This window comes from Tamandua tetradactyla, chromosome 21 (genome assembly GCF_023851605.1).
Source record: "Tamandua tetradactyla isolate mTamTet1 chromosome 21, mTamTet1.pri, whole genome shotgun sequence".
In the NCBI taxonomy this organism is placed as follows: Eukaryota; Metazoa; Chordata; class Mammalia; order Pilosa; family Myrmecophagidae; genus Tamandua; species Tamandua tetradactyla.
This window is the reverse complement of record NC_135347.1, coordinates 52,284,060-52,311,475: the sequence shown is the minus strand read 5'-3', so window position 1 is coordinate 52,311,475 and position 27,416 is coordinate 52,284,060. Positions and strand designations below refer to the sequence as shown.

The 27,416-nt window shown below is 36.6% G+C and overlaps 1 protein-coding gene across 1 annotated transcript in view; it reads left to right on the top strand.

The window, feature by feature from the left end:
• Positions 1 to 27,416, top strand: part of JMY (junction mediating and regulatory protein, p53 cofactor) — a 181,019-nt gene that overhangs the window by 119,389 nt on the left and 34,214 nt on the right. The window contains exons 4-6 of the mRNA XM_077139340.1: positions 4,631 to 4,800; positions 24,505 to 24,670; positions 25,166 to 25,353. Coding sequence (XP_076995455.1) covers positions 4,631 to 4,800; positions 24,505 to 24,670; positions 25,166 to 25,353 — 524 coding nt within the window. The remainder of the gene's footprint in view (positions 1 to 4,630; positions 4,801 to 24,504; positions 24,671 to 25,165; positions 25,354 to 27,416) is intronic.

Sequence of the window (27,416 nt, the reverse complement as noted above, 5' to 3'; positions counted from 1 at the left end):
TAAAAATATGTTCAATATCATTCATTAGGAAAGTACAAATTAAAACCAAAATGAGATACCTGCACACCTTTTAGAATGGTTAAAATAAAAATACTGAAAATATCAAAATGCTAGCAAGGATGCAGAATAACTGGAACTCTCATACGGTGTTGGTAGGAATGCAAGGTTGTACAGTCACTCTGGAAGATGATCTTGGAGTTTATCATAAAGTTAAAGATAAACTTACAGTATTGTCAAGCAATCCCATTCTTGGGTTTTTACCTTGGAGAAATGAAAACTATGTTCACATAAAACCTATATACAGATATCTAGAAGTTTTATTTTGAAGCTTTATTTATGATAGCTAAAAGTCTGAACAACTCAAAAGTCTCTCAGTGGGTGAAACAACAAACCAGCTGTAGTATATGCATATAATGAAATAACCACTTAGGAATAAAAGGAAACAAACTTAAAAAAAAAAAAAAAGAATGGATTACCATGATGCACATAATAGCTTGTATGAATCTCAGAGATAATGTGCTGGAGAAACCAGTCTCAAAATGTCCCACATTGCATGACTTCATTTATATAATATTCTTGAACAGAAAATGCTATAGTAGATAGAGAATTGATTGGTAGTTGTCATGGTTTACTGTTAAGGTGGAGGGTGTGACTGTAAAGTGATAGCAGGAAGGAGTTTTGGTGGTAATGGATCTGTTTTGTAGCCTGATTGTGGTGGTAGTTACATCAGTCTATACCTTTGTTAAAATTCATAGAACTGTGCAAAAAGGGAGGAAAGTCATTGCTAAATGATCATTTAAAAATTAGAAAAAAATACATTATATTTTAAAAATACCTGTAAGCAACTTTTGCTTTTTTTTTTTTAAAACTGTGAAAACGTAATATGACATAAATGTTCCCATTTCAGCCACTCTCAAATTTAGTACTTGGTGAGGTTAATCACATTCACAGTGTTCTACCCTCACCATTATCCATTACCAGAACTTTCCATCATCCCAAAGAGAGACACTTCATCTGTTGATCATTAACTCTCCATTCGCTACCCCTGGTAATCTGTAATCTGCTTTCTGTCCTTTGACTTTGCGTATTCTAACTTTCCCATATAAATAGAATCATACAATATCTGTCCTTTTGAATGACTTATTTCTCTCAACATGTCTTAAAGGTTCATCCATGTAGTGTAGTGGCTTGTATCAGAACTTCTTTCCTTTTCATGGCTGAGTGTTATTACACTGTATGTATATACCCCCTTTTTGTTATCCATACATTATGTTAATGGACATTTGGGTTGCTTTCACGATTTGACTACTGTGATTTATGCAACTTTTAAGAATGTCTTTTCTTTTGTAAACTGTTTTTATTCTACTTTTTTCAGAATCTGCTTTCTGAATGCCCTTTTCTCCAAGTATGTCTAAAAAAATCTCTTTACATTATGGATAAAAAAATTACATAGCCATTATAGAAAAATTTAAGTACTAGGATAATAATAAAAGTCTCTGTAATCCCACCAGTCTGAATCAACCACTTTGATATTTGTCCATCGGTTCTTTTTTTCTATGTATGATTTATTACATGACTGCCATGGTTCTGTCTTTTATAGATTTTTCACATGTAGTTCATGGTTTTTCAAATGTAATGATTCTAAAAAAATCAATTTTAATTCTTGCTCTTATTTATTCTTTGTTTCTCCAATTTCAGGTAACACGTTTTCTATCTGGTAAACATCATTCTAGGGTTCCAAATTCTTCACCTCAAAATCATTTTCGACTTCTTTATATCTCAATTCTGGTTTCTTTATCCTAGAATGAAACCTTTGAGCCCAAACAAGGAGAGATATTTAGTTTGTTTGACTTTTAAGTTTTTCTTTTCTGAGCATCTGTTTCCCTCCTCCCATGCAGGAGAAACAGAATGAAGAGGTCTGTATGGCTTTATGCTGTTGAGAGAGTAATAGCCTTCCTATATGTTCCCAATCAGAAGGTAACTTTCTACTTTCTCTTTTTAGAAGAGGAGTAAAACAACCCCTTCTTTTATTTATTTCCCTATATAAAGCCAGGTGTAACCTAATTTTGATATATCACTGCCGAGATTAAAAAAAAAAGAAAAGAAAAAAGACAAAACCTAAATGGGCCTGTTTCTGATAAACACACATAGGTTAGAACATTAAATTTTATTTACTATAGTTTTAACATGATATTATGTAAACAACAGGATGGTGTCACCCTCAGAGCTTTTTAAAATATGCTGATGATCATAGAATATAAGAGTAATAGTAGAGTTGATGGTCTAATAATGTAAATGGTTGTCCTTAGCAGGAGTCTTTATTTATGCCACCAAAAGGAGAGAATTTGCTTTAGAGGAATCCCAAGCATTCTATACTGTTAAAATAAGTTTATTACTTTCATATTCCTTGTCCGTTTGAAAAGAACCCCAAGTAAGATGAACAAGGAAGTATAAGGATAGGCTCCATTCAAACATGTTGGGAGACAACTTTAGACTAGCACTTGTGGTAACAACCTGAGACAGAATTAGGATAGAGGACTGGTCCCCAGACACAGTCTTGAAATGGGGAGCAAGAGACTTGAAGTGGAGAGCAAGAGAGAGGACCTGAGTAAAACTGGTAGTGGGACTAAAATAGGACTTTAAATAATTAGATATTGGTTATGTGACCTTTCAATAACCAGAACTTCTCAATTTCTCACATCTGTACAGATGTTGATAATATATACTTTGACTATTCTGTGGGTTTTATGGGCAGCTAAATAGAGATAGCATAGGGAAAAGCGCTTTAAAATGATGTATAAATGTAAGGTTTAGGGTGTGTGCATGAGAGAAGAAATGAGACAAAACAGGCCCATTCTACTGGATTAATATTATCATATGAAGTAGGAGAGACATTCAAATACCTGTCATTCTTTCATTTAATTTCCATAATAGCCTTAGACTAGACACTCACAAACTTCCTTACCCTTTTTATCAGTGGGGAAATTGAGTCTAAGAACAGTTAAGTTTCTTGCCGAAATTATACCCCATGTGTGGGAATTTAACTCTAAGCTATCTAACTCCAAAGCCCCTGCTGTTTTTCTCCTACAGTATACTACTATATTGATTTTATGCTTGTATTAATTTTATAAAATAGTTTTTTAAAGATTGCCAGAAATTTAAAAATGATGAACCACATTTAATAGTCAAGTAACATGAGTAGATTTTTAATTATTTTTTTGAAAACCCTAAGATTGAGTGTCAAAGAGAGGTTATGAATTAAAAGCGTTGCCTTCTATAATGTTCGCATTTAAAGCTTACAGACAACAAAACAAAACAAAACACAGAGAAACAAAAAAAATGATACAAGTATATTGGGAATAGAGATTCTAAGTAAGCATATTCTTCATCTATCCTAACAGAGAAGTCAATAGATTATTTTAAAAGATGAATCAAGAAATAGCAATACTTATGTTTAGAGGTGACCACCAAAAGTCATTCAAGTTAGTTGCCTTTGAGCAGTGGAACTGGAGGTGAGGGAGAGATGAGAGTAAGAAACTGCTATTTTTTGTTATAAGTCTGTACAATTTTAATAATGTGCATGTATTTAAAAAATAATTTTTTAAATTCCATAAAATTCTGAAGCAGTGGTTACTGAGAAACCTTTACTGGAAAAGATGAATAGTACATAGTGGCAGTACAAAAATGTTTATCACTTATCTCTGAACATATAAAAGAAACTAATAGTGAATATATATTGACTGAAAGATTACATTTGATACTACTCAAATCGTCTGGCTCCTTTATGATAATGTGTCTGTGATCTATTAAAGTGCTTTGAAATAGTTTGACATAAGGATTGTTGAATTAATTGTATAAGCATTAATAATTAACTGTATAAAGATCTCTCGTTTTCTCATTTAATTCCCACAGTAGCCCTTAGACTGGACTCTCACAAACTTGAGCTATACTACTATCAGTGATAAACTTCTTTAACTTAAAGATATTAGCTATTTGACTGCCAAGATTTCTCTTTTGAACAAGGTCTCTGTTGTGACATCCTAAAAAATCCTTTTTGGGGAGGAAAAGGATTCTATCTTCTTTGGGACTTGGTTGTACTATTCCAACTCCAGTCTCAGATAAGCTCCATGCTAATAGAATTTTACAGTAAATCTCATATCTCTAGGATTTTCCCCCATGTCACATCATTACAGTATTTTTGGAGGATTCAGAATAATAAAACTGAGAACATAGACTGAAATAATTTTAAATAATCTTAGTTATGACTCTGATTTTAGCAAACATATCCAATAGAAAGATTTATCTTCCCAGATTCAAGTTTTCCTAGAATTTTTGGAAGTTAATAATACTGGCTATATGAAAGAGCATGTAAACATTTAAAAAAATTAATCTGACATCTCAGTTTCATTTTGAGATGGTAATTTCTCAGGATGATAATTTATAAATTACTATTGAAGGCAGAATTATATGTGGTTGAATTGTAATTTTAGTGATGTTATAGGTAATTTATCATGGCAAAAAGATTTGTGTGTTTATATCTGAGTATGTGGGGAGTAAAATCTAAGATTTTCAAATTCTTTAATATCAAGTTGTTTGTGTCCTAATGTCTTTTTTAAATTATTATTAATAGCTGTGTATGATCGAATGCGAGCAGATCAGAAGAAGTTTGGTAAAGCATCATGGGCAGCAGCTGCTGAACGTATGGAAAAGCTCCAGTATGCAGTTTCTAAGGAGACTTTGCAGATGATGAGAGCTAAAGAAATCTGTTTGGAACAGAGGAAACATGCACTAAAAGAAGAGGTAATAAAAACCGGAAAAATGTATAAAATCAAGAAAGTTAAGAAAATTGGTTTTTGTCTTTGTGTGAGACTGACATTTTTTGATTCTACAGGCACTTACTAGTAATACACTGTCTGGTCTGATGGGACGTAAGCTAGGAATAGGAATCCTTGAAATGAGTTTCTAATCTGTGTATTCAAAACACATCTAAGATGATATTTTAAAAATCATTAATCACTGTTTCATTGTCATCTTGTTCCTCATTGGTTTTATTGTACTTCAGAGTGCCCAGTGCACTCTGAAGTACTCTGAATCTACCTTAGGTGCCCAAGCCATACGTCAAAATATTGCAACTGTTAGATACACTTTATTTTTCTTTACCTTCTGTGCTATATAAAATATATATATACATTTTCCCCCCCCTTTGGTATGGGCAGCCTCCTGGAATTGAATCTGGGTCTCTGGCATGGCAGGCAAGAATTCTGTCATTCAGCCATCAGTGCACCGCCCTTGTGCTAATATTTTTTAAATGTTTATTTTGTTATATGTGTTATTATTATTAAGCCATGCCAGAACAGATTGCTTCATAATGAAAATTACTTAGGTATCTACATTGCTCTTTGCTGATTGTTTTTCTAGGTATTAGAAGTAGTAGATGTTAGGGACTGGGGTTGTAATATTTTTGAAAGTAAGGAAAGTTTAATAATTAGTAGTGGGTAAAGATTAAAACTAGTGTGAAGGATGAACCTAAGAGCATATTCTGGATAGCAAATAGTAAGACTTCATGGTTTGTACCCAGAATTAAAACTCAAAACAATTGAAAGAAGATAGGTGTTGGATAATTAAATGATTTTTGAGGTGTTTCCCCTTGGTTTCATTTATCCATTTTATGTAACTTATTGTATTATATGTTATTATATTAAGCCATTTTTTTTTAATGAAATCGTTATTTACCAACATGCCATACATAATGTTTCTAAAGCCAGATTCATCTTTCTTGCTCCATACTAAATCTTCCTCAAATTTCCCATTTCTCTTAAGGGCCCAGTGTTCTCCAGGATACATCAGATCCCAAACTTTAGGGTCATCTTTAATTCCCTTTCTGCCTTTTAGAATCCTGTTCAACTCAAATGTCCCTGATCATTCATTCATTCAACAAACATTTATTAAATGCCTTTTTTCCCCAGAAATTATAATGAGTGATGGGGATAAAGAGACCATTAAGACCTGTTCCCTCTCCCTGCTTTTTGTTTTTGTTTTTAAGCTATTTTTAAAGCATGAATAAGAAGCACTCATGGTTTTTAAGGCTCTTGAGAATGATGGGGCAAGACAAGTTCAATGTGAAAAAAAGATGTGAGGTAGGTACATATTTATCAGATACAAAGTAGACCATTAGAGAATCTTTGCTCAGAGGGTCAGAGATGAAGAGAGAAGCTCTTGTGTTCTAGGACACCCACTGAAGACAGAAGGAATCAGGTTGGTTACCTGGAGAAAAAGTAGTGAGAAGTTGGAGAAGTAAGTAAAGTTTGGAGTTGACCTTACATGCTCTGACAAAGAATTTAAATTTTATCCTAAAATCCTTATGGAGCTATCATAAGGTTTTAATCAAGAAGTGATATGTTCAGATTGGTTATTATGAAGTATTATTGTGGCCAGTTTATATAGAATGAATTGGAAGATCATTCTTAAATTCTTAATCCCTGTTTCCTTACATAGAAAATTCAGTTTACTTTCAAACTTTGTTTCATTGCTGATAGTAGAAATCCAGGCATTTTTAGAAGTAAGTATAAATAGGAGGAATTTGTACTCTAAACTCAGTATAGTAATGAAAGAAGTCTAAGTTAAAGGCACCAGGGAATTCGGATAAGTTAAACCTATACTTAATCTTTTTGGCAACCTAAAATTGCTGCTTTAAAACTCTTCAGGCTTGCAGGTCATTCCTGGAGGGTAGTGGACTGAGTTAAGACAGCTTGGTAAAGGTTCAGTCCAGATTGCACATGCCTAGCTCCTGACTGTGCATGGGCTGTCCTTTGTTTCAGTGTCACTGCAAACATCGTGAATAGATTGGTAAAGGTGGCAAGAAATGACTGTGCATTTTCATTGGGCAGAGTAGAATGAGTCGCATGAGGTGACTTTTAATTTATATATTTAGTTTTTTAATAGCTGTTATACCTCTTGGCGAGTTAGTTAAGAATAGAATTATTTGATTCATAATTACATTTGTTAAACTGTATAGCCCAAGTTGTTTTTTGTAAATGACTTTATTGATGTATATATGATTCATACCATACAGTTCTTTCATTTTTGGTATCTGTGCTGCTAAAGTGAGCACAATTCATATAATTTAGTGTATTAACCAAACTATGCCACTATTACTACAATCATTTTAGAATATTTTCATTACTCCAAAAATAAACCCGTGCCTATTAGCAGTCACTCCCCATTTCCCATTCAAGACCCTAGCCCTAGGCAACCACCAATTGAATGTCTCTATAGGTTTGCCTTTTCTGATATTTCATATAAATGGAATCATAGAAAATGTGGTCTTTTGTGACTGGTGTCTTTTATGTCTGGTTAACCTCATACACTGCTGGTGAGAATACAAAGTGATATAGCCAATTCCTCAAAAGATTAAACTGAGTTACCATATTACCCAGCATATGCTGTGTATGAGGGTAACTGTTTCTCTGTACCTTCACCAATACTATGGATTATCTGTCTTTTTTTATTATAGCCACCTGGTTGAATGTAAAATGGTTTATCGTTGTGCTTTTGATTTGCTTTTTCCTGACGGTTAATGATGTTGAGCATCATTTCACGAGCTTATTGGTCATTTGTATATCTTCTTTGGGGAATTATCCATTAATATGTTCGCCCATTTTTACTTGGGTTGCCTTCTATTTTTGAGTTGTAAGAACTCTTTATATATTTTAGATACAAATTTCTTACCAGATATATAGGATTTACAGATATTTTCTCTTTTTCTTGTGGGTTGGCCATATTGGTTTTTAGTCTCTGGAGGAGAACAAAATGTCTTCTCTGATTTTTATTCTCACAGGTTTGTGTAAAGGAGGCATAGCAAGATGGCTCCCATTGACTTTTTTTTTTAATTGTGAAAAATAATATATATATATAAAAGCAATACATTTCAAAGCACACTGCAACACTTAGTTATAAAACAGATTTCAGAGTTTGGGTGTGGGTTACAATTTCATGATTTTAGGTTTTTCCTTTCAAGACAGTGGAGACTAAAAGAAATACGAATATGATGATTCAGCAGCCATACCCACTTTTTAAAATCCTTTCTTTTCTGTTACAACTCCACCTTCTCCTTTGATCTTTCACCCAATCTTTTGGGGTATTTGGAATATGCCCATTTTAACTTTTTCTTGTTGGAAGGGGCTGTCAATAATATGGGATAAGGGATGGAATTATTTGATGTTCTTGGGGAGACTGGCTCCTCTGGTTTTCAGGACTTATCTGGCCTGGAGGTTGTAGGTTTCTGGAAAGTAATCATAGTGCATGGAACCTTTTTAGAATCTGAGATAGAGCCCCAGGTGTTCTTTAGGATTGGCAGGGATGGTTTTGGTTGGGGTTTGGCAAACCATGGTAAATAGCAATATCCAGCTGAAGCTCACATAAGAGTAGCCCCCAGAGTAGCCTTTTGACGCTGAACTCTCTCAACCATTGATACCTTATTTGTTATAATTCTTTTCCCTCTTTTGGCCAGGAAGGTGTTGTTGATCCTGTGGTGCCAGGGCCAAGACCAGGGTCATTCTTGGGAGTCATATCCCATGTTGCCAGGGAGTGTTTTACCCCTGGATATCATGTCTCAGGTAGGGAGGGAGGGAGGGTAATGATTTTACTTCCAGAGTTGGGCTTAGAGAGAGAGAGACCACATTTGAGCAACAAAAGAGGATCTCTGGAAGTAAATCTTAGACATAACTATAGGTAGGTTTAGGTTCTCTACATAATTAATCTTCACAAGAACAAGTCTCAAGATCAAGGGCTTGGCCTACTAACATGGGAGTCCCTAATGTTTGAGACAGTATCAAGGGGTTTTCCGGATGGTGAAGTTTAATAATTCCATATTTTTTCTCCCTTCCCTCAAGAGACTTTACCAATATTTTTAAATTATCTGCTCAGCATACTCTGGGATGTGTCTGGGTATTCTCATTGACATTTTAAAAATGCTTTCACTTATCTACTCTTATTTTTAAAATAGTATATGAGTTAAGTAAACTATGATATATCACAGCTATGACCTAGGAATAAATCTTTTTGTTAATGTTTTTTAAATTGTAATTTTATTTTTCCCTTATATTTTCTTAGTTTCTACTATTGTTAGGATCCCGAGACAGATGAAGTTGGAACTTGTTTTGTCCTGGAACTTTTTCACACTTTAATTTAGAATCTCTTTGCGGGGATTTCAGTTCCAACTCCTGTTCCCCAAGGCATCCTACTGCATTCTCTTTTTCTAGAAAGTTAGCGTGTGGCTTCATGTTACTCTCTGGAATATTCTTAAGTCTTAGACCTTTCAAAACCTAAAATATTAGTATTTTATTGCCTATGAGTTACCACTCCTTGTCACGTTGACTAGCTTTATTGTTCTAAACCTAGTTAGCAATAAGTTCTGACAACATAGCATGCCTGGAAGAGCTGAGGATAAGATTTCTAACAATTTCCTATTATTCATGAGAGTTGTGCTTACTGGAATTGGTCTTCAGTGGTGGACAAAGGGCTAGACTAAAACTGGCCTTGAGAGCTTGGAATTATCTGTGGGGTCATTTTCCCTGGGGCTATTTCATTACACTGTTATTTTGTTTTCTATGTTATAGGTTGTGTTTGAATTCTTCAAAGTATTTGTTAAAGTCGTCAGTCATTCTTGCCAGGTTTATGCTTGTTGTGTGTATAATATATGTATTGTTCTTTTTACATATATTTGTGATGATGTACTATACCTATTTTATTGGCCTTAATTTAAGGCAACCACATTACTCATGAGAAATAGCAAATGTGAATTATTAAATCCATCCCAAACACATGCTTTGCCAGTAAAGGCTTTGTAATACAGCACTACCCTATAATTTAAGTTTTGGAGAGACTTTTGTTCTTTAAAAATATGGCGATGTATTGCGTTCCCTTAAGTTATGTAAAAAAAAACAAAAAAAAATCTTCCAATGTGACAAAGTAAAAACTTTAAAAAGTTAAATTAAAATTTAAAAGTAAATTTTAAAATATTTAGGATGTCTGTTATAAATAATATGCCAAACTTGCAACAAATTTTCTAAGTTAATCCTGAAATACTAACAAGGACAATTCTATTTGACTTTTAAGTTCTCTTTAATCTTAAGAATACTATTCCTTTTTATTCATTCCATTTTCAACTCTCTGAGTCTTGAATTGTAGTCATTCTTAACTGTTTTAGATTATGGATGCCTGTCCCTTTACGAATTGAAAACTAAAACCTGCCTCAGAAAAATGTTGTGTGTACACACAGCTTTGCATATGATTTTAATGGTTTCGCAAATCATCTATAGCAGAGCCATTCTTCCCAGAGTAACCCTTAATGTTTAAATTTCCCCACCAAAGGAAAATTCCTGAAATAATTTGTCTTTTTTAGCCCACTACCTTTGAAAGAATCCAGGTAAATTTAATTGGGTGTAGCTACTTTATTTCACTCTTTAAATCATATACTTTTCTGTAGTGCATAATCTAATTCAACCTATCTGAATAGCTCATTTGAACAATTGAAATACAGGGAGCACAGAATAAGGAAGAGGTCCTTTAATCCTGTGTTGATTATTGTAATGCCTGGAAACATCCTTGAGTATATTTAGCAGATAATCAAAAAGTATTGACAAAGTCCCTTGAGGGAGGGGAGAAAGAATATGGAACTATTAAACCTTACCATCAGAGAACCCCCTGATACTGTGTCAAACTTTAGGGACACCCAAATCAATAGGCCATGCCCTCGATCATGAGGCTTACTCTTGTGAAGCTTGCGTAGGTAGCGGAGAAGCTCAGACTACCTATAGTCATGCCTAAGAGTTACTTTTGGAGGACCTCTGTTGTTACTCAGATGTAGCCTCAGTTTCTCTAAGCCCAACTCTGAAAGTGAAATCATTGCCCCCCGCTACGTGGGACATGACATCCAGGGGTGAAAGTCTCCCTGGCGATGTGGGAGAGGACTTCCAGGATTGAGTCCAGACCTGGCATTGTGGGATCAACAATTACATCCTGACCAAATGGGGGAAAAGAAGTATAATTAATAAAGTATCAGTGGCAGAGAGAGTTCAGATAGAGTCGAGAGTCTTCTCTGGAGGTTGCTGTTAAGCAAGCTTCAGGTAGACTTTGCTACCTATCATAACCTGCCAACCCCCAACCAGGACCATTCCAGCAATCCTAAAGAACACCTAGGGCAATTCATAAGATTCTACAATGCACTGAATAACTTTCCAGAAGCCTACCCTAGTCCAGATAAGTCCTGAAACCTAGCCCAGCCTCTCCAGAACATAAGATAGTTCCATCTCCCTACCCCATATTAGTGAGAGACCCTTCCAATAGCAAAAATTTAGAATTGCCGTAGCCCAAACAACCCTGAAGAGAGGTATGGAAAGACCAAAGGTGATGGTGGAATTATACATAGAAGATAGGATTTAACAAATGAATATGAATGCTGAATCATTAAATTGATATCTCTTTTAGTCTCCAGGATTTTAGAGCAGCTAGAAGTAAAAACCTAAAATTGTGAATTTGTAACACATGTCAAAGTCTGAAATATGTTCTACAATTAATTGTGGTGCTTTGAAATTTATAGCTTTTTTGTATATATGTTACTGCTCACAAAAACAGAAGGAAAAAAAGTCGATTGTGTTGAAAAAAAAGTATTTAAGCCCTCTAGTCTCCTATATTCTGGAGCAGCTAGAAGGAAAAATATGAGAGGATCGTATGGTAGCCCATGACAAACTCTGGGATCTGTCCTATAACTACTTTTTGAAGAGTGCTTTGAAAACTGTTGCTTTTTTATTTCTTTGCTTTGTATACTGTACAATAATATGTTATACTATACAATAAAAAAAGTTTAAAAAAAATCATACGTTGGCTTGCATAAACTCCACCCCCATACTCACCCCACTCCCTGCAAACATAGCATAAATGGAATATGCAGGTACATCATTACTTTCAGATCTGTATTATTAATCCAGGTTACATGGGTATAGTATCTTTTAACCATTTGGACAAGATTAAAATACTTAAAATCATAACAGCATTAGGATTGGAATATATAGTTAGAAAATAATAGAAAACATATGTTATTAAAATAAGATTCTCTTTATTATTAATTTAAATAGAAGATACTAAAAGTAAGATGGCATCATGAAACAAACCATAGAAAATACAGTTAAATCTCGATTAAATAGTAGACTCTTCTCTCCTGGTTAGCCATGTTCTCTGATTAATAGATACTAGACCCCAGAAAATCCTGGTGTATTAGGTGTTGTCTAAGTATCAGAGAAGAGGGTACAAAAAAGAGAAAGATTTAGGCCCCATTCGTAAGACATTTACTTTCCTTAACAAATAGTTCAGGTTTTACCAGAAGATGCTGTTGAGAAGATGTGTTCCATTTCAGATGGGCCTTTCAAAAGGTTTGACAGCAAAGAGTTTTGATGTGATGGACATAGCCTGAGCAGAGGCAGGGAAGCTGGGGTGCTTGCCCAGGCAGAGAGGCTGTTTCTTTTTTTTAATTTATCAGTAAGCGGGTAGGTGCAGGCTGTTTCATAGCTGCACACTAGAAATTTCAAAGTCAGCATTAAAAGCTAGGTTCCATTCTGAAGGTTTTATTTAATTATGGAATTCTATTTTAGCTATCTGAATTACATTTTGGTAGCAGTGAGAAAAAAACAGATAAATGGAAAAGTTGTAAATGTTTTAGGCCCTGTTCTTTTTGCTTTTTCTATGTTATTTAATTCTCAAAAATCACCTTCATACCACAGGCCCCTAAACCATATCTGCAACCCCTGAGGCCATTGGGTTTCAGAGTTGCAAATTTTTCAGATTTTTAAAAGAAATATGGGGTGTATAACCTCCAGACAAGTATTTATATTCCAGTAATAAAACAGGTACTTACATTAAATGAAATAAATAGGGATTATAAATAATCTCACATCAATTTATATTATATTTTGCCTCCACATGAGTTTTGAGATTAGGTTTTAACACAATAGAAATTATGGAAGATTTTCAGTTTTCAGGATTTCTGAACTTCGGAAGTGCAGATAATTCTATTGACTTTATTATTCTTATTTGTACATGGAACCTGTATTTATTGAGCCTCATGTTACATTTTTCCACTTTTCTCCCCGTAAAAAAGGCTAAAGTGAATTTGCCCTTAATGTTAATTTCGTTGTTTCCGTGTTTTTTATGCCTACTTTTTATTTTATTATTATTATTATTATTTTTTTTTTACGTGGGCAGGCAATGGGAATCGAACCCGGGTCCTCTGGCATGGCAGGCAAGCATTCTTGCCTGCTGAGCCACCGTGACCCGCCCTATGCCTACTTTTTGAACTTTTACTTTGTTTCTTGTTTACTTCCATATTCTCAGTGACTCAAGCAATGGTTGATGCTCAGTAAGGATTGTTGAATGAATGAATCAATTCACAGAAACTCTGAAAGCTCTATTTTTTTTCCATAGCCTTTCATTCAGTAGAAGTTTCCTGGCACAGTTGCATGACATACTGCAGTCAGTCCAAATAGATACACATAAAACTTACTGTCATTATTATACATGGAAGGAATGATTATCTGAGGAGGCTACAGTATATGATGCCTCATAAGAAAATGTGAATGTGTTGAAGTGAATTGCTAATTCATTTCCTTGCTAGATGTACTAAAAAACATTTTTCTTGTTCCTATTACATGTGTGGAAAGGTGCTCCCAGTGGTAAGCACACTCTTAAAGGAATCAGAAGAATTGGGTCAGTTGCAACTTTGCTACTAAATTACCTGGGTCATGTTGAGAATTCAGTTTGGTTTGGGATCTCGGTCTTGTGATAGCCACAGTTTGTTTACTTAAGAGAGTAAAATTTATGCCGAGTAAAATTTCAAGGTAGCTATGTTTTCATTGGCACCCAGCTGTCTACTTTTTTGAAGAATTAACCTACTTGCAGGACTCACTTCTTGCTTAGGGAAGCACTGCCTTCCCCCAGGTATAACAAAGATACCCACGTTGTGCAGTTCACCTTCCCTGCACTGCTCCATTTTCCAGGATTAGTTCTTGCACTCTTGATTCCCATTTCCTTAGTTCTTGGCTGTCAGCTGAGTTAGGTACCAGAAAAAAATCTGTCTGAAAAGTTTCACGTGTTTTAGAGAGAAAATTTTAAGCAGATTGGCTTTAACCATACCTCATCAGGCCCCTCCCTGAAGATTTCACCTCCATGTTGAAATTTCTACTCCATGTTGAGGTTTAGTAAACCTCAGAGCACTATTTTGCCCTACCAGATTTCCTTGACTCATTTCTTGTCCTTTGTCCTTAATCATACCATAAAAGTTCTCTCTACTCTTGGTTTTACCAACCTCTAGCTTTTCCCTGAGGTTTAGCATTGCCCTGTTGTTTGTTTTTTCAAGGTTTAGGACTTAACAGACCCCTTGTCTGCCCATTTGCTTTTGATTTGCCCTTCTTTAGAACACTGTCCTGGGAGAGCCACCTTTGGGTTCTCTCATTGTGAATAGGGCTCACTGAACTAGAAAATTGGGGATGAGGTCATTGCTTGCAAGAAAATACCCACTTCCTTCCTCAGTTTGCTATTTGATGTTGGCTGTGTTGTGGTATCATCATGCTGTTGTCGAGTGTTCTACTCATAGGGATTAGAATATGTTTCTACTTGCAGCTGAGGCAGCTGACAGTGTAAAGGTATGTTGGCAGAGGGGTTTCAACTTCCTTCCTCAGCCAAAGGACACAGTAAAGGATTGAACAAGACACACTTAGAGAGTGCTGGGGAAGAGTTAACATAGCATATTAAATGTGGCAGATAAATGGTCACTTCCAGTTGGAAAGAACTGCAGTAGTGAAATGGAACAAATAGCCTGGATCTGAACAGTGTCACTGGAAGTTAATCTCAGGTGAAGGTTTTTGAACTGAGTTACACTAAGATTATAACTTAATTGTTCATAATTCCCTACTAGAGAATAAAACCCTTAGCACCCAGTGTTTTACCTGTTTGTATGTTATGTCCTTCAGAAAATGTGGGTGCTGGTCAAGAGGAAATTATGTCCTGGGGATGTGGTCTCTAGAGCTGGTAAGAGCCCCAAGAAAATATGAAATGGGATGTTTATAATTTAAGGTGAGACAAGGAGTCTCAGGGCAGAAACCACTCCTAGATTCCTGTTTTATGATTTTGGACAGAAAGCAGCAGTATTTTCACTTTGTCGACTTTCTTTCCCCCTAGCCACTATTGTTTAACTTAACTTGGGTCCATTGTCTTCCTGTATGTCACTCATAAAATATTTCCTAATGCAGCAGAATCACTGACAAGTTTTTGCTGATATTAAATATTAAGTAGTCTATTTAATTCACCTGGTTCCTTTTAAGTGTATACCTTTACATATTTAGAGCAGAGCCTTGTGGGTTGCTTTTCAGTTCAAAATTCTTGTTAAAATATTTTGAAATTATGTATTTGGAGGAAAATTTTCCACTTATTGGGTAAAATTGTGTAGATAACAAAATTTAAAGGAAAGGCTGAATCTTTTAGAAATGTTCTCTGTTTATGTGCTAGCATGTTACAGGTGGGATCACTTAGCAGCAATAAGATAATTGACTGCCTTTTGCTTTCCTGAGCTGTCCCTGGACCACTAATATCTCCTGGTATTCTGGGAGCAGGTGATGACTGCCATGGACTCATAAACATTTCTTTCAATCCCCCTCTCTGCTCTGCCGCCACCCTTTGGTGCTGATTCCCTGGGAAGTGAGGGAGACCAGAGCTTCCTTATCAGTACTGTTAGGGCCCTCATAACACACTCATGCCTGTGTCAAGGATCTTTTGGAGCTTCTCAGCATGAGCCTTTAAACTGCCAAAGCAGTGGCTCTCTGTTCTTAGGAGAATTGAAAATAGTAACCTCCCTTTCCCACCATGAAACTGCTTCTACTTCACATATCATAGACTCCTGAAAGACTGCTCCTTTAACTTCTTCTTAAGCTGCCTTTCTCCATAGAGCCAAATGGGAATAGCAGAAACTCTTTTCCTCTCTCTTTAGGGTCAGAAACCAACCAACCAAGCCTCATGTAAGACCACCTTCATGAGACATGCCCAGAAATTTCTGAATCCTGCCTTAGGTTCAGTAGGACCCTGGTTGCATTTTATTTAAAAATAATAATAGAGGTTGGGGACCAAGATGGCAGCTTAGTGAGGTGTGGGATTTAGTTTGTCCTCTGGTGCAGCTAGTAAATAGCCAGTAATAGTGCAGAAAAATTGCTGGGGCCATGTCAGGGACTGGACACAGAGTGTACCCCAGTCTAAACAAATTGGACTGGTTGCAAGCCCATCCAGAGCTATGAGTTCCCCAAGCCATGGAGCCAGCGCCCATCCTCCACAGGCTGCTTCCCAGAGGGGACAGGAAAGAGACTTTAACAGCAGTAGGGGCTAAGCGCAACCAAGCTCCGATTGTGGAATTAACAAATTCTCACTACTAAAAATGGGCCCCAGCACAGATGAGCCTCAAGTGAAAACTGAGGTTGCTGGGTTTTGTGCCAGCACAGAGGGGCAAAGCTGACAGAAAAAGAAAAAGAAAATCACGGGTTTTTTGGATTGGATAGCACATAATACTTGAAAGGGTCTGAGCCCTGAAGGAGGGGGCACATAGGACCTGGACATACATAAAACAACATACCAACTTAACCTCTTGGTTGGCAAACCCAAGAACGGGGTCTGGCTCTGAAAAAGATTTTTCTTTTTCTTTTTTGTGGCTGTGTTTCTATGGCTTGAATACTCTTTGGATACAGCTGCAGGGCTTCTCAGACTCCAGTTGCCCCAGGCTTAGGCAGAATTAAGCTTGTTTGAGTGTTTGTCTGGAGCCTGTGCCTTCCCTAGGAGAGGGGTGGGCCCCAGCTCAGGTGGAATCCCTCCCTAAAGAATTCAGACCCCAGGGTCTGGAAAAGTGAAGCGATTAAAGCCAGCCTACAACCTTTCCTCTGTCTCCACCATACCCCCAGAAGGGAGAGTCTGCTGAAGTTAAAGGTACTGCATCACCTTATTCTGGTGGGACCCACAGGTAGACAAGAGCCACATACTGGGCAGGAGAGGAAAAACACGGACTCCAAAGGCTTCATAGGAAAGCCTTTCAACCTGCTAGGTCTCACCCTCAGGGAAAACTGACATAGATGACTCCTCCTGAGAGGAGGCCAGTTTGGGCTGAGAAAATCTGGCTGGGGTCTATAATACCTAAGTAGACCCTCCTAAGGCAGGAGAAAAGAAAGACACACACAGGCAGGGCAAGAAACAAGAAAACAAGAACTCAAAAATTTTGATCTGTTAAACAAAACCTAAGCTAGAGGTCTAGAATAAGCTGAACTGAATATCAAAGAGCAGATAGACAACAAAGTCATCCAGCAAGAAAATCCTAGGTAAAAAAAAGTGAAAACAATCTCCAGAATAAACTAATTAAGGGAATTAAATGCCTAGACACCAGCAAAAAATAATGAATCATACTAGAAAAATTTAAGATATGGCCCAAAGGAACAAACCAGCAATTCAAATGAGATACAGGAGGTAAAACAATTAATTCAGAATGTTGGAATAGACATGGAAAACCTCATCAAAAATCAAATAAATGAATTGAGGGAAGATATAAAGAAGGCAAGGAATAAGCAAAAGGAAGAAATCAAAAGTCTGTAAAAACAAGTCACAGAACTTACAGGAATGAAAGGTACAATAGAAGAGAGGAAAAAGAACAATGGAAACTTATAATGTCAGATTTCAAGAGGCAGAAGATAGGATTAGTGAACTGGAGGATGGGACATCTGAAATCAGACTAGCAAAAGAAAATATAGGGAAAAGAATGGAAAAATATGATCAGGGACTCAGGGAATTGAATGAAAACATGAAACACTAATATATGTGTTGTGGGTGTCCAGAAGGAGAAGAAAAGGGAAAAAGAGGAAAAAAACAAATGGAGGCACTGAAAATTACAGATCCAAGAAGTGCAGCTTACCCCTGATAGAACAGATCCAAATAGATGTACTCCAAGACACTTACTAATCAGAATGTCAGATGTCAAAGAGAAAGAGAGAACCTTTAAAGGAGTAAGAGAAAAGCAATCCATCACATACAGGGAAATCCCAGTAAGACTATGTGTAGACTTCTCAGCAGAAACCATGGATGCGAGAAGACAGTGGGGTGATATATTTAAGTTACTGAAAGAGAAAAACTGCCAATCAAGAATTCTATATGCAGCAAAGTTGTCTTTCAAAAATGAGGGGGAAATGAAAACATTTTCAGTGAAAAAAATCACCAAGAGAATTTGTGACCAGAAGACCAGCTCTGCAAGAAATACTACAGGGAGCACGAGAGACAGGAAAAGACAGGAGAGAGAGGTATGTAGAAGAGTGTAGAAATGAAGACTATCAGTAAAGTTAAAAAGAAGTAAAATTAGATATGACATATAAAACTAAAAAGGCAAAATGGTAGAAGAAAGTACTGCTCAAACAGTAATAACACTAAAACGTTTATGGACTAAGCTCCCCAATCAAAAGATACAGAGTAGCAGAATGCATTGAAAAACAGGATCCATCTATATGTCTACAGAAAATGCATCTTAGACCCAAGGATAAACACAGGTTGAAAGTGAAAGGGTGGGAAAAGATATTTCATGCAAATAATCAGAAAAGAGCAGGTGTAGTTACACTAATATCCAACAAATTAGACTTAAAATATAAAACAGTTAAAAGAGACAAAAGGACATAGTATTCATTAATAAAAGAAAATTCAAGAAGAAGACATAACAATCATAAATATTTATGCACCGAGCAAGAATGCTCCAAAATGATGAGGCGAACACTGAAAAGAGAAATAGACACATCTACCATAATAGTTGGAGACTTCAATTCCCCACTCTCATCAATGGACAGAACACCTAGACAGAGGATCAATAAAGAAACAGAGAATTTGAATAATACAATAAATGAGCTAGACTTAACAGACATTTATAGAACATTTACCCCTCAACAGCAGGATACACGTGGATACACGTTTTTCTCAAGTGCTCATGCATCATTCTCAAGAATAGACCATATGCTGGGTTACAAAGCAAGTCTCAATAAATTTAAAAAGTTTATAATCATACAAAACACTTTCTCAGATCATAAAGGAATGAAGTTGTAAATCAGTAATAGGCAGAGTGCCAGAAAACTCACAAATATATGAAGGATCAACAGCACGCTCTTATGAACAACTTCCTTCCAGGTCAAGGAAGAAATTGCAAGAGAAATCAGTAAACACCTCAAGGCAAATGAAAATGAGAACAACATATCAAAATTTGTGGGATGCAGCAAAGTCAGTGCTAAGAGAGAAATTTATTGTCCTAAATGCCTATATCAAAAAAGAAGAAAGAGCAGAAATCGAGGAATTAACTGTCCATTAGGAAGAACCAGAGAGAGAACAGCAAACTAACCCCAAAGTGAGCAAAAGGAAAGAAATAATGAAGATTACAGCAGAAATAAATGAAATTGAGAACATGAAAACCATTGAGAAAATCAACAAAACCAGAAGTTGGTTCTGTGAGAAAATCAACAAGATTGATGGACCCTTAGCGAGGTTGACAAAAAGAAGAAGAGAGAAGATGCAAATAAATAAAATCAGAAATGGAAGAGGAGATATAACCACTGACCCCACCGAAATAAAGAAGGTAATGAGGAGATTGTATGAACAACTTTATGCTAAGAAACTAGATAATATAGATGAAATGGACGACTTCCTACAAAGGCATGAACAGCCAACATTGACTCGAGAAGAAATAGACGACCTCAACAAACCAATCACCAGTAAAGAAATTGAATTAGTCATTAAGAAGCTCCTCAAAAAGAAAACTACAGGACCAGATGGCTTCACATGTGAATTCTGCCAAACATTCAAGAAAGAACTAGTACCAATCCTGCTGAAACTCTTCAAAAAAATTGAAGAGAAGGGAAGGCTACCTAACTCATTCTATGAAGCCAACATCACCCTCATACCAAAGCCAGACAAAGATATCACAAGAAAAGAAAATTACAGACCAAGCTCCCTAATAAATATAGATACAAAAAATTCTCAACAGAATTCTTTTTTTTTTTTTTTTTTAACATGGGCAGGCACCAGGAATCGAACCCAGGTCCTCGGGCACAGCAGGCAAGCGTTCTTGCCTGCTGAGCCACCATGGCCCGCCCCTCAACAGAATTCTTGCAATTCGAATCCAGCAGCACATTAAAAGAATTATACACATGACCAAGTAGGATCCATCCCAGGTATGCAAGGATGGTTCAACATAGGAAAATCAATTAATGTAATACACCATATCAACAAGTCAAAACAGAAAAACCATATGATCATTTCAATTGATGCAGAAAAGGATTTGACAAAATCCAACATGCTTTCTTGTTGGAGACACTGCAAAGGATAGAAACAGAAGGGAACTTCCTCAACATGATAAAGGAAATATATGAAAAACCCGCAGCTAACATCATCCTCAGTGGGGGAAAACTGAAAACTTTCCCCCTAAGATCAGAAACAAGACAAGGATGTCCACTATCACCACTGTTATTCAACATTGTGTTGGAGGTTCTAGCCAGAGCAGTTAGACAAGAAAAAGAAATACAAGGCATCAGAATTGGAAAGGAAGAAGTAAAACTCTCACTGTTTGCAGATGATATGATACTGTATGTTGAAAACCCAAAAAAATCCACAACAGAACTACTAGAGCTAATATATGAGTACAGGAGAGTGGCAGGTTACAAGATCACCCCTCAAAAATCTGTAGTGTTTCTATACACTAGCAATGAACAATCTGAAGGGGAAATCAAGAAAGGAATTCTATTTACAATTGCAACTGAAAGGATAAAATATTTAGGAATAAATCTAATTAAAGATACAAAAGACTCATACAAAGAAAACTACAAGAAATTGCTTAAGGAAATTACAGAAGACCTAAATAAATGGAAGGGCATACCAGGTCCATGGATTGGAAGACTAAATATAGTTAAGATGTCAGTTCTACCTAAATTGATTTGCAGATTTAAGGCAATACCAATTAAAATCCCAAAAAGTTACTTTTCAGAAATAGAAAAAGCAATAACTAAATTTATCTGGAAGGGCAAGGTGTGCCCCAAATAGCTAAAAAGTAATCCTGAGAAAGAAAAATGACGTCGGAATTCTCACACTACCTGACTTTAGGGTGTATTATGAAGCAGCAGTGGTCAAAACAGCATGTTACTGGCATAAAGATAGATATACTGCCAGTGGAATCGAGTAGAGTGTTCAGATATAGACCCTCTCATCTATGGACAATTGATCTTTGATAAGGCAGTCAAGCCAACTCACCTGGGACAGAACAGTCTCTTCAATAAATGGTGCCCAGAGAACTGGATATCCACATGCAAAAGAATGAAAGAGGATACATATCTCACACTCTATACAGAAATTAACTCAAAGTGGATCAAAGACCTAAACATTAGATCTAACCCCGTAAAAGTTTTGGACGAAAATGTAGGGAAATATCTTATAAATTTTATAATAGGAGGCAGTTTCCTAGACCTTACACCCAAAGCACACTAGCATTAAAGAAAGAAAGAAATGGAAACTCCTCAAAATTAAACACTTTTGTGCATCAAAGAACTTCATCAAGAAAGTAAAAAGACAGCCTACACGGTGGGAGACAATATTTGGAAGCGATATATCAGATAAAGATCTAGTATCCAGAACACATAAAGAGATTGTTCAACTCAACAGCAAAAAGACAGACAACCCACTACAAAATGGACAAAAGACACTTCTCAGAAGAGGAAATACAAATAGCCAAAAGGCATATGAAAAGATGCTCAACTTCCCTGATTATTAGGCAAATGCAAATCAAAACCACAATGAGATGTCATCTCTACACCCACCAGCATGGCCATTATCAATAAAACAAAACGACACGTGCTGGAGAGGATATGGAGAAAGAGGCACAGTTATCCACTGTTGGTGGGAATGTCAAATGTTAGAACTGCTGTGGAAGGCAGTTTGGCGGTTCCTCAGGAAGCTAAGTATAGAATTGCCATATGACCCGGCAATACCATTGCCAGGCATCTACTCAGAGGACATGAGGGGAAGGACACAAATGGACATTTGCACACCAACGTTTATAGGAGCATTATTTACAATTGCCAAGAGATGGAAACAGCCAAAATGTCCATCAACAGACGAGTAACTAAACAAGCTGTGGTATGTACATACAGTGGAATATTATGCAGATGTAAGGCAGAATAAAGTAATGAATTATGTAAGAACATGGATGGACCTTAAGGACATATGCTGAGTGAGATTAACCAGAAACAAAAAGACAAATACTATATGGTCTCACTGATATGAACTAACATTAGTGAATGAATTTAGAAAATTTCAGTTAAGAACAGAGATCATCAGGAGATAGAAATAGGGTAGATTTTGGGGATTTAGAGCTGAAGGGATACAGATTGTACAACGGGAATGATTGTAAAAATTCCAAAATGGATAGCACAATACTACCTACCATTAATACAGTAGTGTTAGAACACTGAATGTCAGAATGATAGCGGGAAGAAGCCCGGGGGTACAAATGAAATCAGATGGAAAAGATAGACAATAAAGACTGGGATGATATAATCTAGGAATACCTAGAGTGTATAATGATAGTGACTAAATGTGCAAATTTAAAAATGTTTTTTGCATGAGGAAGAACAGAGGAATGTCAGTGCTGCAGGGTGTTGAAAATAGATGATAAGTTTAAACTTTAACTTGTGTGTGAGGCCAAAGCAAAAAATGTTTATTTGCTACAAAATTTATATTTTGACTAGTGCATTTCCTAAAATAGCGTATGTGGACAGCTTAATTAAACACCATAAGTGTATGGAACCTTGAATAGGGCATCAGATTTTGTAGGTTTGTCCGGAGTGATTCCCCAATGAATCTCAGAGTGATTTGAACAATGAATAAAAATGTATTTGCAAAGTCCCCTTGGAGGAGTGGCGAAAAAGGGGGAAAATTAGACTTTCCCTTGTAGAGAATTCCTGATATTCATAAGCAGTGGGGATAACAAGGGCAATAGGCTGAGCCCTCAATCTTCAGGTTTGTTCATATGAGTCTTAATCCCACGAAGGAGAGGCTATGCCAACTTAAAATTAGACCTAACAATCACCCCCCAGAGAACCTCTTTTGTTGCTCAAATGTGACCTCTGTCTCTCAGCCAGCACACCAAGGAAACTCACTGCCCTTTACCTCTACGTGGGACATGACTGGCAGGGGTGTGGACCTTCCTGCATCATGGAACAGAAATCCTAGAATGAGCTGGGACTCAGCATCAAGGGATTGAGAAAACTTTCTTTACCAAAAGAGGGAAGAGTGAAATGAGACAAAATAAAATGTCAGTGGCTGAGAGATTCCAAACAGAGTCGAGAGGTTATCCTGGAGGTTATTCTTATGCATTAAATAGATGCCACCATGTTAGTCAAGATGTAATGGAGAGGCTGGAGGGAACTGCCTGAAAATGTACAGCTGTGTTCCAGTAGCTGTGTTTCTTGAAGTTGATTGTATAATGATACAGATTTTGTCATTATAAATGTGACTGTGTGATTGTGAAAACCTTGTGTCTGATGCTCCTTTCATCTACCTTATCGACAGAGGGGTAAACATATGGATTAAAAATAAATAAGTAATGGGGGAACAATTGTTAAAATAAATGTAATAGTTTGAAATGCTGGTGATTGGTGAGGGTGAGGGGTGGGGAAATGGTATGTATGAATATTTTTTTTTACTTCTTTTTCTGGATTAATGCACATGTTCTGAGAGGTGATCATGGTGATAAATATTTAACTATGTGATGATATTGTGAGTTGTTTATGTACCAAGAATTGAATGATCATATGGTAAGAATGTTCGTGTTTATATGTTGTTATGTTTTAAAAAATATTTAAAAATTGTAAAAAATAAGAGTAGAGTGATCTTTATTCATAGATTGCAGTATTGTCCGTCAAAAGCATTTCTCTTATGCTTTTCCACTCACACATTTACTTTCAAGTTAGCAACTCCCAGAGACTAGCCAAATTGAGACCATGGACGTGGGAAGGTGTCCCCAATGTACGGAATTTGACCAGTCCTGCCATTCTGTTGTAACTTTGTGAATACAGCCATACTTTGTCATATACCCTATAACATAACATCACTTTTGAAAGCAAAAGATTTTGTATATCAGGACAATACAAAGATTGTATTATCAAGCTAAGTATGAATGAGTTGCAATGTATACACTTTAAAAAATCTTATTCTTACCATGTTTCAAAAACCACCTGACTATAGTTTATCTTTTTATCTCTTTAAGGTCTTCATTTCTTTTGAGTACAAGTTTGTCTTTGAATGGTTGCTTCATCAACTTATCATGTCCTGTTGGTGTTCATTTCTAATCATAACTTGATATCTTTTCTTCATCCCTACAACTAACTAGATTGTGTTTTTCCTTCAATGCAGATGCAGAGTTTGCAGGGTGGTACAGAAGCCATAGCCCGATTGGATCAGTTAGAAGCTGATTATTATGATCTGCAACTTCAGTTGTATGAGGTGCAGTTTGAAATCCTGAAGTGTGAAGAATTGCTATTGACAGCACAACTGGAAAGCATAAAAAGACTTGTATCAGGTATGGTCATGTACCTTTAACTACCTCAGTCTACAAAATGTTGAATATATAAGGCAAATATACATGGATGTCAGTTCTGTTTCTTCTGTTAAAAATAAAAAAGAAAACAAGTATTAACATGAAGGAAACCTTTTGAAGAGACTTCCTGATGTCGAACACTTGGTTGACTTGACAGTGCAACTGTGTTTTCTTAGTTACTTTTGCGAAATACATACTTTACTTCAGCCAGAATCCGGAGTTTATAAAATTCTGAATACTTGAGATGGGCAGGGGATCTAGCATTTTATTGAGCGCATACTGCATGTCATACACAGCTGAGGACTTTTTACATATTCATGCTAGCTGCTGTAAGTCCTCATAGTTATTGTTTTCCAAAGAAGCTCTGGAGGTAATGACTTTAAGATTACAGAGCTAGCAAGTGGATTAGAACCCTCTTCTCTCTGTCTCTGCATCTTATACTCTTAACCACTGCTCCCTTTTGCTATTCTGTAACAGAAAAGAGAGATGAAGTAGTGTACTATGATACTTATGAAAGCATGGAGGCCATGCTGGAAAAGGAAGAGATGGCAGCCTCTGTACATTTACAGAGGGAAGAGCTACAGAAACTTCAGCAGAAAGCACGCCAGCTGGAAGCAAGACGTGGGCGAGTTTCAGCCAAGAAAGCCTACCTCAGAAACAAAAAGGTATGGTCAGTTAAGCATTACTTGAGAATATCTGTATATACATATATATATAAAAATATATATGGTCTTAATTTTGAATCTTTTATTTCTTACTTAATCCTTGATCCATATCTAATAATTCTGGGAGATTTGTCAGTGACACTGTGTATCTTTTAAAGCTTAGTAAGGGTTACCTCTTAGTACTCACGCTGTTGAACTGAACATTATATATATATAGTTTTCTGAGAATTGTCCCCCTGCACATATCAGAGCAGCCAGTAGTGTGTGATGTGCTCTTTGCCTGTGACAGCCTGAAGGGGACTGTGCCGCAGGGCATGACTGCAGGGTCCTATTTAACACAGTGTTAGCTCTGAACTATTTCTCTCCTCATTACTAAATTGCTGGCTTGTTTGTTTGTTTATTCATTCTTGATACCTGGAATGAATTATTTTATGGAACTGTGATTTTTCTTCCTATGTCTTAGAAAGTTTTTGCTTTCTAGTCCAGACATTACTGTCGTGGAGTCATTTCTGGCCACCACAGTGTGGGGTTGGAGCCTGATTTCAGCCTTAGCACTAAGGCCTACACCAGCCTGATTACTGTATGGTACTGATTTGCTTTGAGTTCACAGATACCCAGGCAGAAAGTGCCATGTAGGACACCTTCTCTGAGAACCCACCTTCCTCTTTTTCACCAAATTCCAAGACTTCCCTTTTACCCAGTCCACAGAAAATTAAAGCTCTTAACTTCTTGAAATAGTTAGCTCTTGTACATTGAAAACCTCAGACAGGCATCTTTCCACAGTAAGTCAAGGACCCAGGCCCTTCTGTCACATTCTCATCCTCAGAACAGGTATTTTGGCACCCAGAAACATGGCTTGACTTTACTTCAGAAAGCAATATTCTTAAATTGTAAGCTTTCACCCGGATGTCAAAGTCTGCCTTTCACTTTCTGTTACGCAAAGGAAACTGAAGCCCATTATTGTCCCGGCCCTCGGCCTGGTGGTGGTTCAGCTTTCTCATGTAGCCGGTGCTGGCAAGGTGAGCAGTGTGATGGTTCCAGCGGATTCTAACACTGTCTTGTAGGGAGAATGAAATGTTAAAATTAGAAGCACTTTTTATATATTATTTTCATTTATGTAATTCAGTGCCTTAGAGACTAGTTGGAGTTTATGTACCTGAAAGATATTGAGAGCATTTTTTTGAAAATGCTGTATAGTTCAGACTTTTAACTGATTCATTTTAATGCAACAGTGTGCTAGACACATCGTGATGACAAAGATGACTAAGGCAGAGTTCCTCCCCTCCCAGTATTACAGAGAAGGCACGCCAGGTGGACAGATGAGTGCTTTGCTACCCAACAACAGAGCAAGAGAAGAGAGTGAGGAAAGGGTTCTCAGAGGAGGTGATAGTTCATCTGGATTTCAGAGTCTGAATAGAAAGTTGCCAGATTGACAGGGTACAGGGTAATTTCAAGCAGAAGAAAGAGTGCTTAACAAATATGTTGAAGCATAAAACAGAATGGCTTATCAGTATACTATAAATAGTAAAGTATGCTGCCAGGGTCAGGTTATAGGAAGTTTTGTATAGCACACTATTAAGTCTGGATTTCATTCAGAAAATAATGTAAGTTATTGCAAAGTTTCAAGTATAGGGGTAATATGAACAGATTTATATTTTGGAAAGATAATATAACATGATAGCTTTTAGAGGTAGAAGAGACTACAAGATTCTGGTTGGAAGCTAAGTACCATTATCGAGGTTGGGATATTAAGAGAATTTACTAAATCAGTGACAATAGAGATGACAAGGGAGGGATAGATCTAAGAAGTGTTAGAGCTGATATTTTCCAAAAGTAGAAAATCAGTAGGATTTAGTGATTTTGTGGTGAAGAAGTGAGGAGGAGGAGTAGAGAGTGTCTCCCAGGTTTCTGGCTTGGGCACTTGAATGGGTGCCTGGTGAGGCCACCAACCAAGGTAGAAAACCCGGAAGGACACGTGTGGGTTAAAGGCAGTGAGTTAAGTTTTAGACTTGTATTTAGGGATTTCTGAGGCATTCAGGTAGAGATGTTATATGATAGTTTGG